Raw genomic sequence first — 15,468 nt, 5'->3', positions numbered from 1 at the left:
GAATAAAGTCTGTTCATCTTAGTTCGTATAGTTTTAGGCGAATGGCATTATACATAAAGTTCAGGATAGAAACAAAATATAAGTTCAGCAAACGGGAATCCATGTTATATGTGCAACTATTTTTTTTTGTTTTTAATTAAATTTATTTTTTTATTCCACTACTATGAAAATGTTGGCACTGCATCATTTATCCGGTTTTACTTTGCAGAAGTTGTTTTTATTGATAACTATTGATTACTGATTTGCTGTGTGCCTTGTTGATGTCACTTATTCATTCTAAAGAATGAGGAGAAAGTTTTTTTATAAGTGGCAGCATCCCACGGGGCACCCACCAAGTGTATCAGCCCAGTAATGTGGCCGCCATATTGCCCATGTTCTGGGTTTGTAAACGACAGCATACGCCACCCTAACATACTGTGTATTTCGAGAGCTCTCCTATAAAACGCAAAACGACTATAAAGACACGGAGCCGTGGGTATCAGTAAATAAGGGCGTGCGCTCTACTGGCAGCTTTCCCACAGTAAAGATGGCGGCGGCGCTGGGTGTCAGGCAGCGACGTCACGCAGGCGCGCTCTGCGATTGGCTGGAATGCCTGCGTCCCGCCATTGAATGAACTGACCGTTGCTCGAGCCGCGAGGATCGATCTCCCAGGCGGCCGCTCTGTTTGTTGGCGGGAATCCGCGAGAATGTTCTCCTCTACCCCGGGCCGCTCGGCCGCCGCCTTCCAGTCCCCGGCCCGCGGGCCGTCCACCCCGCTCTCCCCGACCCGCATCTCCCGCCTGCAGGAGAAGGAGGAGCTGCAGCACCTCAATGACCGCCTGGCCGTCTACATCGACCGGGTGCGCTCCCTGGAGCTGGAGAACGACCGGCTGATGGTCAAGATCTCCGAGAAGGAGGAGGTCACCACCCGCGAGGTGAGGGCGTCACACAGGCCGGCTCCCAGGGGGCCAGTCCTGATACTGAGCCAGTCCTGATACTGAGCCAGTCCTGATACTGAGCCAGTCCTGATACTGAGCCTGTCCTGATACTGAGCCTGTCCTGATACTGAGCCTGTCCTGATACTGAGCCTGTCCTGATACTGAGCCTGTCCTGATACTGAGCCTGTCCTGATACTGAGCCTGTCCTGATTGCTGGGTATGGCGGGTGGCTGGGGGTCACTGGCTGCTCTGCATGGGTGTCTATAGTGGGTTAATTGTCTGCTAATGGGGAAGGGGGTGTCTGACATTGGGCTGGGGGAAATCATCCTGGAGGGTGGAGTCTGACAATGGGACTGGGGGCTATATCCCGGGGGGAGTCTGACAACGGGACTGGGGGCTATATCCCGGGGGGAGTCTGACAACGGGACTGGGGGCTATATCCCGGGGGGAGTCTGACAACGGGACTGGGGGCTATATCCCGGGGGGAGTCTGACAACGGGACTGGGGGCTATATCCCGGGGGGAGTCTGACAACGGGACTGGGGGCTATATCCCGGGGGGAGTCTGACAACGGGACTGGGGGCTATATCCCGGGGGGAGTCTGACAACGGGACTGGGGGCTATATCCCGGGGGGAGTCTGACAACGGGACTGGGGGCTATATCCCGGGGGGAGTCTGACAACGGGACTGGGGGCTATATCCCGGGGGGAGTCTGACAACGGGACTGGGGGCTATATCCCGGGGGGAGTCTGACAACGGGACTGGGGGCTATATCCCGGGGGGAGTCTGACGATGGGACTGGGGGCTATATCCCGGGGGGAGTCTGACGATGGGACTGGGGGCTATATCCCGGGGGGAGTCTGACGATGGGACTGGGGGCTATATCCCGGGGGGAGTCTGACGATGGGACAGGGGGCTATATTCCCGGGGTGTCTGACAATGGGACTGGGGGATATTATTCTGGAGTGTTCTGACAGTGGGATTGAGGAATATATTTGAGGGGTGGGGGCCTCTGACCGTGGTATTGATGGATATATCCTGGAGGTGATGATTGTTGTCAATGAGATTGTAATTGCCCTTCAATGTTTGGCTTACTGTATGCTTGTATTAGGAGTGGTTTTCTGGGATCTCCTATACCTGCATCCTCAGCATTGTCTGCTTCCAGCTCACATACTGCATTCTATTGTCTCCAGAGACAATGTGCTGTGCCTAGCCTATGTGGGTGTATATAATTTACCTGAAGTACTAAATTAATACACCTGTATTCCTATACCAGCTCTATATTTTATTTAAAAACAAAAGTATAATGAGACTTCTCTCAGGTTCACGTTTGTCCTACAGAACATGCACAAAATAAATCTAATAGGAAAAGGCTTCATAACTCACCTTTTAGTGTTTGTTATATATATATATATATATATATAAAAAAAATTTTTTTTTAATTGTCTTTTAATTGACTTGTATACTTCATATGCTTGTGCAGTGCTGTATTGTCAGTCATTTTGTTAATGGTCTTAAAAATGCGTGTCTACTGCAAAATTATTTTTTGGGTGATTATTTTTATCTTAATAGCTTTTAATAGTGGATGTGTACTTTGTTAAATGCTATGACATCTTCTGTCTGAAATTGGTTGGTTTCATGTCTCGTTGCATATTACTGTTAAACCTGGTATCTGTCCCAGCATGACTTGGGTTGGAGTCCTTTCTTTTACTAGAACAAAAGAATGTTCACACTATAAGCTTTTGACTTGCTGAATGGTTATATTGATGGCTTGTTGACCATGGTTTGACTTACTGTGTGTGTGTGTGTGTGTGTGTGTTTTTTTTTTTTCCCTTCCACAAATAAAATGTATGTAAATATATTTTTTTAGTCATATCAAAAAACTCTTTTGTTGGTTTTTCAATTTTTGAATCATTAGATGTTGCATCATTTTTAGATAATTTGATTTAGTTAAAATACAACCTGAAGCCCCAAAAAATAAAAAATAAATGTATATTGCTAATTTGATTAGAATGTTTGGCATTGCCAAAAGGTCACGGTGCATGTAGCAAACTCAGCAAGCATGATAAACCTAGTTGAGGGGCAGGCAACGTTTGTCTTTCCAGATGTTATGGACTACACCTCCTTCAATGCTCTTTTCCAGCCATAATGTTTCCAATGCATCAGAGGATAGATGTAGTCCACAACATCTAGACGCTGACGGTACCTACCCTAAACTAGTGTCTCCATCACTTTAAACTTGCCTTTCTCCTATTGTTCACTCTTTCAAAATCTGTTCTTCATTTCTGACCGATTTGTCTGGAAGACAGTCACTGGAGGCCGACTTAGTACTGCAATGTAAACATTGCAGTACGTGTAATAGGGACATTGTATTCAGGCCATTTCAATGAGCTGAAGTGGTCTTGGTGCCTAAAGTGTCCCTTTAAGTCATCAGTTCTATTGACTTTTGCTTAGTCCCAGTGATTGTTGGTTTATTAGAAGTAGGGGGCATGTACGTCAAACTCTGCTTCTCCAATACTTCTCATAGAGAAGCTTTGGACTCATTCAGTGTTTTCATGCTGCGTGTGCAGACTGTCAAAAACTGAAAATCTTGCAGGAAAATGCACACCTTGTGGCCGTCGGTCTTGGACATGTTTTACCGAAAATGTAAAGTTTGCAATTTTTCTGAAAAATTGCAATGTAAAATTGACTGACAAAAGCGGCGGCATCCCGCAGCCCTGCTTCCTTGCATCCGAATTTCGCCAGCTCCATATTTTATTTCTGAAATGCTACTGTTCCTGTTTCGTTTTAGATTAAGGCTACCTTCCCTTCCATTTTACTTTTCATATCCTTAATTCATCTTCTTCCTTTTCATTCACCTTCCCCCCCATATTTCATTATTTGTCTATATGTAAGCAGCAGATAATGAGCATACACATATTTTACATTTTCTTTTTGTCTCCCGTTTTAGGTTAGTGGAATTAAAACTCTTTATGAGACTGAACTTGCTGATGCTCGAAGAGTCTTGGATGAAACTGCAAGAGACAGAGCTCGACTGCAGATTGAACTTGGGAAGTATCGTTCAGATCTTGATGAGATAACAAAAAAGTAAGTATTTTAACTTTATGTTCATAATGGAAGTTTTGAATTGCATAGGGAAGCTGTGTTTCTTGCACATTGGAAGGTATTAGAAAATACATTTAGCAGGAATATTGTTTTTCCCTTCTTCTGTGTAGTTTCTATGCATCCAGAAGCTTAACCCCTTAAGGACCAAACTTCTGGAATAAAAGGGAATCATGACATGTCACACATGTCATGTGTCCTTAAGGGGTTAAAGGACCACTATAGTGTCAGGAAAACATACTAGTTTTCCTGGCACTATAGTGCCCTGAGGGTGCCCCCACCCTCAGGGTCTCACTCCTGCCAGGCTGGATGGAGAGGAATGGGGTTAAACACTTGCCTTTCTCCAGCGCCGGGCTCCCTCGGTGCTGCAGACTCTCCTCCTCCTTTCCCCGTCATCGTCTGAATGCGCATGTGTGGCAAGAGCCGCACGCGCATTCAGTCAGTCCGTAGGAAAGCATTATCAATGCTTTCCTATGGACGCTGGCGTCTCCTCACTGTGAAAATCACAGTGAGAAGCGCCTCTAGCGGCTGTCAATGAGACAGCCACTAGAGGCTGGATTAACCCTAAAGTAAACATAGCAGTTTCTCTGAAACTGCTATGTTTACAGCAGAAAGGGTGGATCTGGCACCCAGACCACTTCATTGAGCTGAAGTGGTCTGGGTGCCTATAGTGGTCCTTTAATTTGGGCAACCAGATGGTGATAAATTAAGAGAACTTTTTGAGCTTTAAGTCCGATTTGTGGCCTTTTTAATACTGTCTTGAGCTGCGACCAGGTCTGGTCTCCATGTGGGCGGCTATGTACTTAAAGGGCCATTCTAGGTTGAACCTTGTTATTTTGTAATGCATATGCTGTACTCCCACAAAAAAAAGTGAGTATGTATATTAATATTATATTCTTCAAAGCCGCATTTCTGCAGCTAGTCCCAAGAGTAAATTAGAATGCCAACGCTTGGAAGGTTCCAAAACATTTCCCTCCTTCTGTGTTCCATTCAAGTTCCCATTCCTGGGATTTAATGATTAGCTAATGTGGCTGCTTTCCTCTGCTCACCACACAGTTGTTGATTGAACAAGACAACAGACATATAGTGATATACTGATTATGCATTTACTGGTTGTCGCCCCTTTCTAATGCTCTGCACGGCTGAGCTCTGTACATAGTCTTATATTTACTTTAATAGGAGTGCCTGTATGGAAAGCAGGTTTATTAGTTATACAAAACCTTTTAAGTTTTTGTGAAAACCTATAAAGATTTGCCTGTGACGAAAATACAGCATATTAACAAAGTCTATTCTGTGTATTAAAATTATGTTGGTGCACATTAAAAGCAATTTCTCTGCTTCCTATTTTATACTAAATATAATTTTTTTGTGTGTTTTAAGTGTAAGTAGAGATTATGCACAGCATATGAGCCCCCTAACCATATTTTGGTACCAGGCAGCTCATAGTCAGGAAGGGAACACATTTTTTGCCTTCAAACAACTTTCATCCCCAGTTAATGCAATGTTTTGGAGCTAAATACCTCCTTCGTTCCAACATTTACCACTGCATTTCAAGAGTTAATGAGGTTTGAAGGGACACTTTAGGTAGCCAGACCACTTCATCTCATTGTAGTGGTCTGGGTGCTGTCTTACATAATGGTTGTTTGCTCCTCACAGTCATCTACCAGCTGAGGAATAATCATCTATTTAAAAGACTTTGGCTAGGTGCGCAATTATTCCATCAGTTTGTCACTGGTCATAAGCAACTAGCCACCTGAAATGTGCACAAATTATTATAACATTATATGAAAGTGTTGTACTAGGCAAATGGGTATCAGATATTTAAATTAAATGAACACTGTAAAATGCGATTTTAATTAATTTTTTTTTGTGTGAAGTACCTAGATGTGTTGACAATACAGGCCAGTTTATTAGAATTAGAGAATCCTCCATGAAATGTACCCCCAAGACCTAACCTCAGAAAAGATGCATTTTAAAACTGCGATAAATCCACCCTTAAGTTTCGCTTTAATATGTCTTAACCCTGAGTGTATTTGTATGTATCAGTCACAACATTAAAACCACTGACCGGTGAAGTAAATAACATTGGTTATATTTTTACAATGGCACCTGTTAATGAGTGGAATATATTAGGCAGCAAGTGAGCAGTCCATTCTAGAATTTCATTTGTTTGAAGCAGGAAAAATGGGCAAACGAAAATATCTGAGTGACTTAGACAAGACCCAAATAGTGATGGCAAGTATTGTGCGGTTTTCCCAGAATGCAGTAGTTGGCACCTACCAAAAGAGGTGCAAGGAAGAACAACCGGTGAACTGGCATTAGGCTCATTGAAGCATGTGGGGAATAAAGGCTATACTGTCTGGTCTGATCACACAGAAGAGCTAATGTAGCTCAAATTGCAGAGAAACTCACTGCTGTCTGTGATGGAATGGTGTCAACACACCGTGTATTGGGCTGTGTTGCTGCAGACCAGTCAGAATGCTAATGATGACCATTATCCACCACCGAAAGTGCCTTTGCTGGAGACGTGAGTGTCAGAACTAGCCAATGGAGAAATGGAAGATTTTCTGGTCTAACTCACGTTTTCTTTTAGATCAGGTAGATGAAAACATATTCGTTTTCCTGGCACTATAGTGCCCTGAGGGTGCCCCGCCGGGCTATGGAGAGAGGAAGGGGTTAAAATCTTACCTTTCTCCAGCGCCGGGCGGGGAGCTTTCCTCCTCCTTCCTCGCGACGTCATCGGCTGAATGCGCATGCGCGGCAGGAGCTGCGCGCGAATTCAGCCGGTCGCATAGGAAAGCATTATCAATGCTTTCCTATGGACGCTGGCGTCTTCTCACTGATTTTTCACAGTGAGAAGCATGCAAGCGCCTCTAGCGGCTGTCAATGAGACTGCCAGTAGAGGCATTGGAGGCTGGATTAACCCTCAGTATAAACATAGCTGTTTCTCCGAAACTGCTATGTTTAAAAAAAAAAAAAAAAAGGGGGCTAATCCTAGAGGGACCAGGCACCCAGACCACTTCATTAAGCTGAAGTGGTCTGGGTGCCTAGAGTGGTCTTTTAACTTGGAGAAGAGATGGCACCAGGGTGCACTATGGGAATAAAGTAGGCTGGTGGAGGAAGTGTTATATGCTGCAAAACCTTGGGTCCTGACATTCATGTGCATGTTGACACATACCACGTGCACCCCTTCATGTCAATGGTGTTCCCTGATGGCAGTGGCCTCTTTGAGCAGGGTAATGTGTCCTGCCACACTGCAGAAACTATTCAGGAATTATTTAAGGAACATGACAGAGTTTAAGGTGTTGCTTTAACCCTTTAAATTCCCTAGATCTCAAACTGACTGAGCATCTGTGGGATGTGCTGGAACAAATAATCAGATCAATAGAGAGATCCCACCTTGCAACTTGCAGGACTTAAAGGATCTGCTTTTAATGTCTTGGTGCAGGATGCCACAGGACACATTCAGAGGTCTTGTGGCGTCCATGTCTCCACAATATACATACATACGTGTGTATGTGTAGATTATCCATATTATGTGTCTAAACCTATGATAAAAGATTATGTAAGACTTTACCTTTAAGTATATATTCCCTAAGAATTATTTCAAAATGGCAAACTTCTCATGCTACATTTGTACTTTAGTTATGAATTCTGTGAAACATATGGCTTCTGCTTTGTTCACATTATAGCAACTTTTACCTCCTTTCTGGTCTTCGGTACATACCCATCTTTCAATCCTAACTTCATTGTTTTTTTAATTAATTTATTTAAATTCTTTTTTTTTTTTGACGTGCTTGAGCGTTACATGCATTCTCACTTCGCAAGATAAGTTTTAACAATAAGCTGAACAGTGGTGGCATATAGGCAATACTGGCGCAAATTTTTTGTTCGGAATCAAGATTGGTACACCTTTAAACTTAGATGCAGTATGAATAAAGAAAACCACAAATCAATTTGCTAACAGGTTTGATCGTGTATGTGATTAGCTTGGCAGGGTATGCTGCAATTTTTCTATAAGTACACAGGATGATGCCATTACATATGAGAACTTTGCTTGAATGTCATGGATTTTTCACTCATGAATGCTTAGTAAAGAAGAACTGAGTAATATTATATTATGCTGGGCACTTTAAGACCCGATAAAGGAATTATAGTTGAGATTGACAGCATATACATGAGGGTATGAACACTTATTTGTAGGTAAATGCACAAGTATTAATATACAGAAGTTGCAGCAAGATAAAACTAATGTTGCTTTAAAAGGAGTGCCTGAGAAGTCATGGATCAGCTAAGTTGGTACATGCTAAATTAAACAGTAATATGAGATGGATGTGTGAGTCGGAGCTTTAGTCCACTGATCATTACAATGTTCCGTAAAGTGGTCAATTGCACAGGCATGGCCCCAGCTCCACATAACTCACGGCCTATCCCCTTTCAGCCTATGCCCATAGGGTTTACCGGAGTGTCCAGCATGGCGGTGGTCTACCAGTCTGTGGCTCTCCCGCTTTGTGAGTGGATGCCTAGCCCCGGTCTGCAGGGGGTGGCCCCATGGGTTTCTCCTTGTGGCTTGGGGCTGGCGGTAATACGCTGGTGTTTGTTACCTCGCTGAAGCGGTGGGTAGAACATCCACCGTCGGCTCATTTTCTCTGCCGGTAGTTTTGTTTCCGCGGCTTTCTCTTCTGCAGTGCTGTCTGGTTCGTGCGGGGTATTTGTCGGCCCATAGGAGGTTTCCCAGGCCGCTCCCCGTTGCCAGCTCAGTGTGTCTCGTCGAACTCCGCTGCCTGCCCTGCCCAGTTGAGCAGCATTGTCCAAAAGCCGTCAAGCGGGGCCCCCAGGGCGTCCGGTGTAGTGGTCGTAGGGCCTGCTGAGCAGAGTGCAACAGTGACAGGCTTTGTGTTGCGGAGCCTGGTGCGGCTGCCATCTTGTGGGACTCCTTTCCTGCTTGTTGTGTCAGCGCTGCAGGACTCACAGGGCGTCTTTAAGGACCGGGATAACCCCCACTGGTCCATGGAGTGTGTGGGGGGGAGGCGATTTGTGAGTGCCCCCTTGTCAGCCAGAGAACCGGGAGAGTGGCTCTCTCCTCGGCTCCCACCCGCACAGGCCGCTGGCCACGATTAGGTCCACCTAGTACCGGAGAGCAAAGTGTCGGGAATCCCCGTGTGCCATGCAGTCTCCTCTTCACGATTATTGCGTGTAGCAGTCTGTGTGATCAGGCGGTTGGGCAATAAACCCTGAATCTTGGCCCTGGACTCAGGAGCTCTCGACGTGTACGTCTAGTCCGCTTGACAGTCAGGCTCCGCCCCTTAAGTATTTTCTTAACTTATATTTCTTTTTAGGTGATCATTCTAGATCACACATCATTGTATTCCTTTTAGGAGTGGCTTTCCTACATTAAATTACTTTTAACTTATCTCTACACATGAATATATGTGGTAGTTTGCTTAAATCGTATCATGAGTACATTTTAATAAATGTGTGTGTGTGTGTGTGTGTGTATATATTTCTTTTTGGTTACATTTATTATACAGTATGTGTGGCTATTTCTCATAATATGTAGCTCAGTTTACAAGTTTTGAATTACAAGCAGTCCTACGCATTTCAAGAGCTTGTCTTGATTAATAGAAGGGCAAACAAGATTATAGCTGGGACAGGATGCTGTATGTTGAACATTTCCAGTGGAGTATAAGAGATGGTACAGTATTAAACATATTGTGAGTAAATTCTTAAATTAGCCATGTAATAAGGGGATCCTCAACATCAGAGGAGATGATGGCATGTGTTTATGACCAGTAAGATTGCGATCAAGGGGCAATGCCACCAAATGTGAAGATATGTACTGAAGGGTTGTTGACATCTTCAATGCTTACCTGTCTCAGTTGGAATGGATATTTATAGGTAGTTTGAAAAAGATATATCATAGGCAAGGAAGAACATTACATTTTAATATACTAATATTATATTACATGTGGAAATCCCCAACGGAGTTAATCATTCTTTATTGTAATGGTGTAGGGAAATTGTTAAATGGCTCCTTAGTGGAGGTCATGAGAGAAGATTAATGTGCCTCCTATATTTTAGTGTTTGAGCCTTTTTTTTTTTTTTTTTCCCCTTAACTTTGGAAAAAGGAATGATTGCATTAATTGGCCACAGGGTATCGGAGGTTGAGTCCCAAGATCTTGGATTTTGACATTGATTTCAATGATACCAAGAGCTATAATAAAGTTTTCTTTTAATTGTTCAGCTGCATAGGATTGTACCATTGTGTATGTTTGCATTGCTTTAGGTTAAGGGTTTGCTTCCAAAAATGTTAACATCCAAGTTTCAATACTATTGTCTACACTACCAAGTGGTTTTTATATAGAAACCTATGTTTGCCTTTCTCTTTCTCTCTCCTACCCTTTAAGTAAATTTTTATTTACCTTTTAAATCTATTCCAGCTACAAGAAGAAAGATGCCGATCTGGCCACTGCACAGGGGCGGATTAAGGATTTGGAATCCTTGTTTCACAGGAGTGAGGCGGAACTTAGTGCTGCTCTCAGTGACAAACGAAATCTGGAGGCAGATTTGGCTGATCTGCGGGCTCAGCTTGCTAAGGTATGAAGTCATAAACGGTTTACATTTTGAGAACATGCTCTTTTTTCATAAGAATACATTTTTTGTTTAACAGTTTTTAGAACTGTATGTAGAGCATCTGAAAAGAGGAAAAATGAGGGCATGAACAAGAAGATAATTGGACACTTAGAAATGAGGACACAAAAAATTGCTTTACCATTGATCAAGTTATTTGACTTGGCCAGGTGACACTTTTTGTGTTTTTTTTGTTTTAAAAGAACACTCCAATAACTATAACCACTATAGTGCTCTGCAATGATTATGCTGCCAGTCATGTACTGACCCCACCCCACATTTTAAGTAGATGGAACAGCTTTTATAATGGCTTAACTTCTTACCTGCGAAATGCTAAAACTTAAGAAGCACCTGCTTAGGAGACTGGATGCACTTGCAAGAGGTGTAGAAAATAGGATGAAACTGGAGATGGGTACTACAAACCTTTTTAGAGTAGGTACTTTTCCGGCATAATATGAGGATGGTCTCCTAAAATAATAATTATAATAAAATGTTTTACTCACCCTTCAGCACCGGGAGAAGCTCTCTACTTTGTGTGTATAACAGGATCCATTAGCCATATACATGTATCTTTGGTCAGACAGTGTTTGAAAACAGACAGTTTCTATGGCCTTCCTTGCTTCTGTGTGTAGAGACGGTCTGTTTTCAAACACTGACCCAAGGTGCATGTATATCGCTGAAGGATCCGGTCATACACGAAAGGTAGGAATGAGGTTTTCTAATTTTTTTTTTTTTTGTAATTCTTTATTTAATCGTGCATTTAGGGTACAAATAGGCAAGCAATGCCCCAACAGCTGTTTGCTAGCTTAACATTCAACATTAGAAAACATTTGTTGGCATCTAAGAACATAGCACTTTTTTTTATATTTTATGAGTACATTATACAAGCCATATTTAAGTGAAATCAAACATTTTAAGCCCCTTGTGGGTGTGGTAAGAGTGGGAGTCAGCTTGGTGATACCCACCGTGGGGTTGTGCCTTCTTCCTATAGACTGTGTGTGATGCATTAGAGTTGGTTACCCGGAAGGGGGGGGGGGGAGGAAAAGAGATAGTAGAAGTTTGTGAGCGACAGTGTTTACTCGGCCATGCGGTATGTTGGGTACCAGTTAACAAGTGTCAGTACGTCCTCTCTTTGTGTTGTCATATTGCTTGCTTATGAAACAGCTTGGGTTGATCACCTATTGGGCTATTAGACCTTGCAAGTATATTACAGGTTGCGCAATAAGAAAGGAAAATAATAAAATTAAAAAAAAATAAAGAAAGGAAGGAAACGTAAATAAAAAAGAACATCAATGTATATAAAATGAAACATTCTCTAACTGTGGTAGACATGGTGTGTGATGATGGTGGAATACAAAAGTCTCCTTGGGTGGTTCAACTTCTGCTCTCTCAGGTGTGTGAGCTGTTAGGTGAGACTCTTTGTTTTCCTCTCGGGGTAAATTCACGAATGGTGGCCGGGTTCAACTGGGACAGTCCCGTTCCAGTCGGCGGTAAGGTCCGCCATATGCCTGTTTGATTGTAGGTGTGCTTTCAGCTCCTGATATCCCTGTGCTCTGTGGGTAGTCCCTTTATGTGTAAACATGACCACTCGTGGTGTACCCCATCTATAGGGAATATCCTTGACTCGAAGTTGTTGCAGGAGGGGTTGTAGCGATTTCCGCCAGGTAAGTGTGCTCCTGGTGAGGTCTGGGTAGACTGTAATTGAGGAGCCCTCGAATGGAATGGGAGTTTTACCTCGCAAAGCTGTTAGGAGTGAGGCTTTGTCTGAGAGTGTTTGGAATCTGAGGATGAGGTCGGCTGTTGCTGTTGCCGGCACTCTAGCCGGTTTAGGTAGCCGGAACATACCATCTAGCTTCAGGGATTTTGCCTGCTTTGGTGGGAGCAAGCCTCCGATGAAGTGCCGCATGTAGTGGGGTAAGTCAGTGATGTCGACCGAGTCAGGTATCCCCCTGACTTTCAGATTGTATCGCCGTCTCTGATCCTCAATAGCATCTAGCCTATCTGATGTGGCTAGTTGCTGTCGTACCAAGTCTACTTGTTTTTCCATCTTAGTGATGGTGTCATGGTTATTAGAGTGGGTCCCTAGCTGGGAGATTTTTGATGTGGCCCCTTCGATGGCCTCTTTAAAGCAAGCCATGTCAGTTGCTAGGTCTTTGCGAAGATCTGCCAGCATCTTTTTAATTTGGTCTGCAGTGACCGGGTCCCCGGTCTTCTGTGGTGCTGTTTTGCCGTCTGGCGTGGTCCCAAAAGGTGGTCCTTCCAGGAGGTATGATGCGAACTCCTCCGAGGAGTAGGAGGTGAGGTCGTCTGCCAGCGCCATTTTGGACCACGCGGCCTGCTGCGAGTTCCGCAGCATGTCTCCGATGTCTTTCCCTTGGGAGCTTTTGTCTGCTGTTGCTTTTTTTGTTTTGCGGCCCATATCGTGTCTGCCGGCTGTAGTGAGGTTCGTGGGGTCTTTGAACCTTGGATTCCACCACAAGCCTCGTTAGGGTAAGTTAGAGCTGGAGTTCCGAGATTTGCGACCGCTCCGTTGCCCTGCTGGCTCTGCCCCCCCCCCTCTAATTTAATTTTTTACTTTTGTTTTAAAGAAATCTATTTCCATTCTATACTAGGTGAAAGGGTTATTCTATTTAAAATTTGTTTTTAGATGACAGTTGACCAATAACATCTAACTTCAATAAGTATTGGCTTGATGATGACTGGTGAAAATTATACCAATTGTCTTTCTGAATACCTCCGCAGAGATGCTTAGGTTCTCTGGCTTTCCAGTCGTTTTTTATATGTGTGATGTAAACTTTTTATAGGCTGAGGATGCTCATGCTGTTGCAAAGAATCAGCTGGAAAAAGAAACCTTGATGCGTGTTGACTTTGAGAATCGCTGCCAGAGTCTTCAGGAGGAGCTGGACTTTAGAAAGACTGTATATGAAGAGGTATGTTTTTTGTTTATTGTTAAAGTAGTAGCTTTGCCTTTCTAACTTTTTATTTTAGGCAGTGAGAAAAGTTTAACTTTAGCATTATGCTTAAATATAAATTCTCCAACAGGAGTCTCGGGAGACCAGGAAGAGGCGTGAGCGTCGTATAGTAGAAGTGGACAACAGGGGACAACAGTATGATTATGAGTCCAAATTGGCACAGGCTCTTGATGAGCTCAGAAAGCAGCATGATGAGCAAGTGCGTCTATACAAGGAGGAACTGGAGAACACGTACCAAGCAAAGGTATGAAACAACCGAGGTCATGCTGAGCACAAAAAACAATTTATTTTAGGTCTGCTTAGGGAAGTTTTTTTGATGTAATCATGCACAGCGTGATGCCATTGAATGCTTATCCTAGAGCAGCATTGGATTCAGTGCTTTTCCATGAGAAGTATTCAAGTGGCTGTGTGCAAATTACTGCCTTTGTCCATTAGGTACCCAGTGCGTCACTGAATAGCATTGGATTACATTTGAGATTATGTTCTGATTGAATCCAATTTCCACTTATTTTAATGAAAATTCTATTCACAATGCCACTTCTAACCAAGCACATTTTTATTTTGGTGGAGTTTTTTTTTTGTAACTCTGTGACTATTTAATTACAGCTGGACAACATCAGGCGTTCCTCTGACCACAATGACATGGCTGCCAGCAGTGCACGTGAAGAGCTGAATGAAGCACGAATGCGAATTGAGACACTCAGTTACCAGCTCTCAGGCCTGCAAAAACAGGTATCTTAAATAACATTCTGTAAAAAAACGGCCAGATTCTCTGCCCCTCCCCCCCCCTCCTTTAATCTAATAAACAGTTTCAATCTAAAGAGCTTTCTAAATCATGGAAGATATCAGACTAAACCATGATCACTTACCTTGCTGTTACATGGATAAACCAGTTTAACAACTGATGTTTGTGTCTTTACATCTATGGTGCATTCACTGCTCGCTTTAATAGTGTTTTATTACATCATAAAGGCATGTATTTAATTTTTTCTTCCTCCACCAGGCCAGTGCTGCGGCTGAACGCATCCGTGAGCTCGAGGAGCTACTGTCAAGCGACAGAGACAAGTACAGGAAGCTGTTGGATGCTAAAGAAAGGGAGATGGCAGATATGCGGGACCAGATGCAGCAACAATTAAGTGAATATCAAGAGCTGCTGGATGTTAAACTGGCACTGGACATGGAGATAAGTGCCTACCGCAGGTTGCTGGAAGGAGAAGAGGAGAGGTAAATGTTAAAAAAACAAAAACTTCTAAAGTCAATGGACAGAAATGGTGGGGGCAGGGAGGGTGTTTGTGTGCAGGATGCAGGATATCTCTCTATCATACGCGATCCAGCACACTTGCTCATTCACTAAACAGTTGAGTGAGTGCGCTGGATCTTGTATGTTATATGAATTGGCCCCAGCAGCACCCTATAATGTATGCATGTTCAGGTGAATGGAAAACCACCTAATTTTTCTTTATTCTTTTCATGATGGCATGTCCCACAGCAACCATACGATACCTCTCCCACATTACTAAAACATAACAGAGGTACAGAGAATGCACTTAACCCACATGTACAGTGATAAAAACATCCTCGCAGTATGCTTCGAATGGATGTCTTCTTTCAGTATCGTAGACCAATGTTACATGTGGAATAAATACAAAGCGAATGTAGCATAGTCCTTTTATTAAACAGAGTAAAAGTAGCAATAATGCCACTCTCAAACCAGCACACACACAAAAGCACATGTATGTAAAAGCATATTCTATGCCCTTCATTCCAGTGAGACTCCGGTATGATCTGCCAACCTCTATAGCCAATAATTGTCCAAAGGTACCTCCGGTCGTGACCGCTGTTGATCCT

At 43.3% G+C, this 15,468-nt stretch overlaps 1 protein-coding gene across 1 annotated transcript in view; it reads left to right on the top strand.

Moving 5' to 3' along the window:
- The first annotated feature begins 608 nt into the window (after nt 1–608).
- LMNB2 (lamin B2) overlaps nt 609–15,468 on the top strand; it is a 25,768-nt gene continuing 10,908 nt past the window's right edge. Inside the window, exons 1-7 of the mRNA XM_063455974.1 lie at nt 609–914; nt 3,867–4,003; nt 10,459–10,615; nt 13,453–13,578; nt 13,691–13,864; nt 14,227–14,352; nt 14,624–14,844. Coding sequence (XP_063312044.1) covers nt 687–914; nt 3,867–4,003; nt 10,459–10,615; nt 13,453–13,578; nt 13,691–13,864; nt 14,227–14,352; nt 14,624–14,844 — 1,169 coding nt within the window. The 5' untranslated portion in view covers nt 609–686. The remainder of the gene's footprint in view (nt 915–3,866; nt 4,004–10,458; nt 10,616–13,452; nt 13,579–13,690; nt 13,865–14,226; nt 14,353–14,623; nt 14,845–15,468) is intronic.

Source organism: Pelobates fuscus, chromosome 5, assembly GCF_036172605.1.
Source record: "Pelobates fuscus isolate aPelFus1 chromosome 5, aPelFus1.pri, whole genome shotgun sequence".
NCBI classification, from domain to species: Eukaryota; Metazoa; Chordata; class Amphibia; order Anura; family Pelobatidae; genus Pelobates; species Pelobates fuscus.
This window is presented reverse-complemented; position numbering and strand designations above follow the sequence as displayed.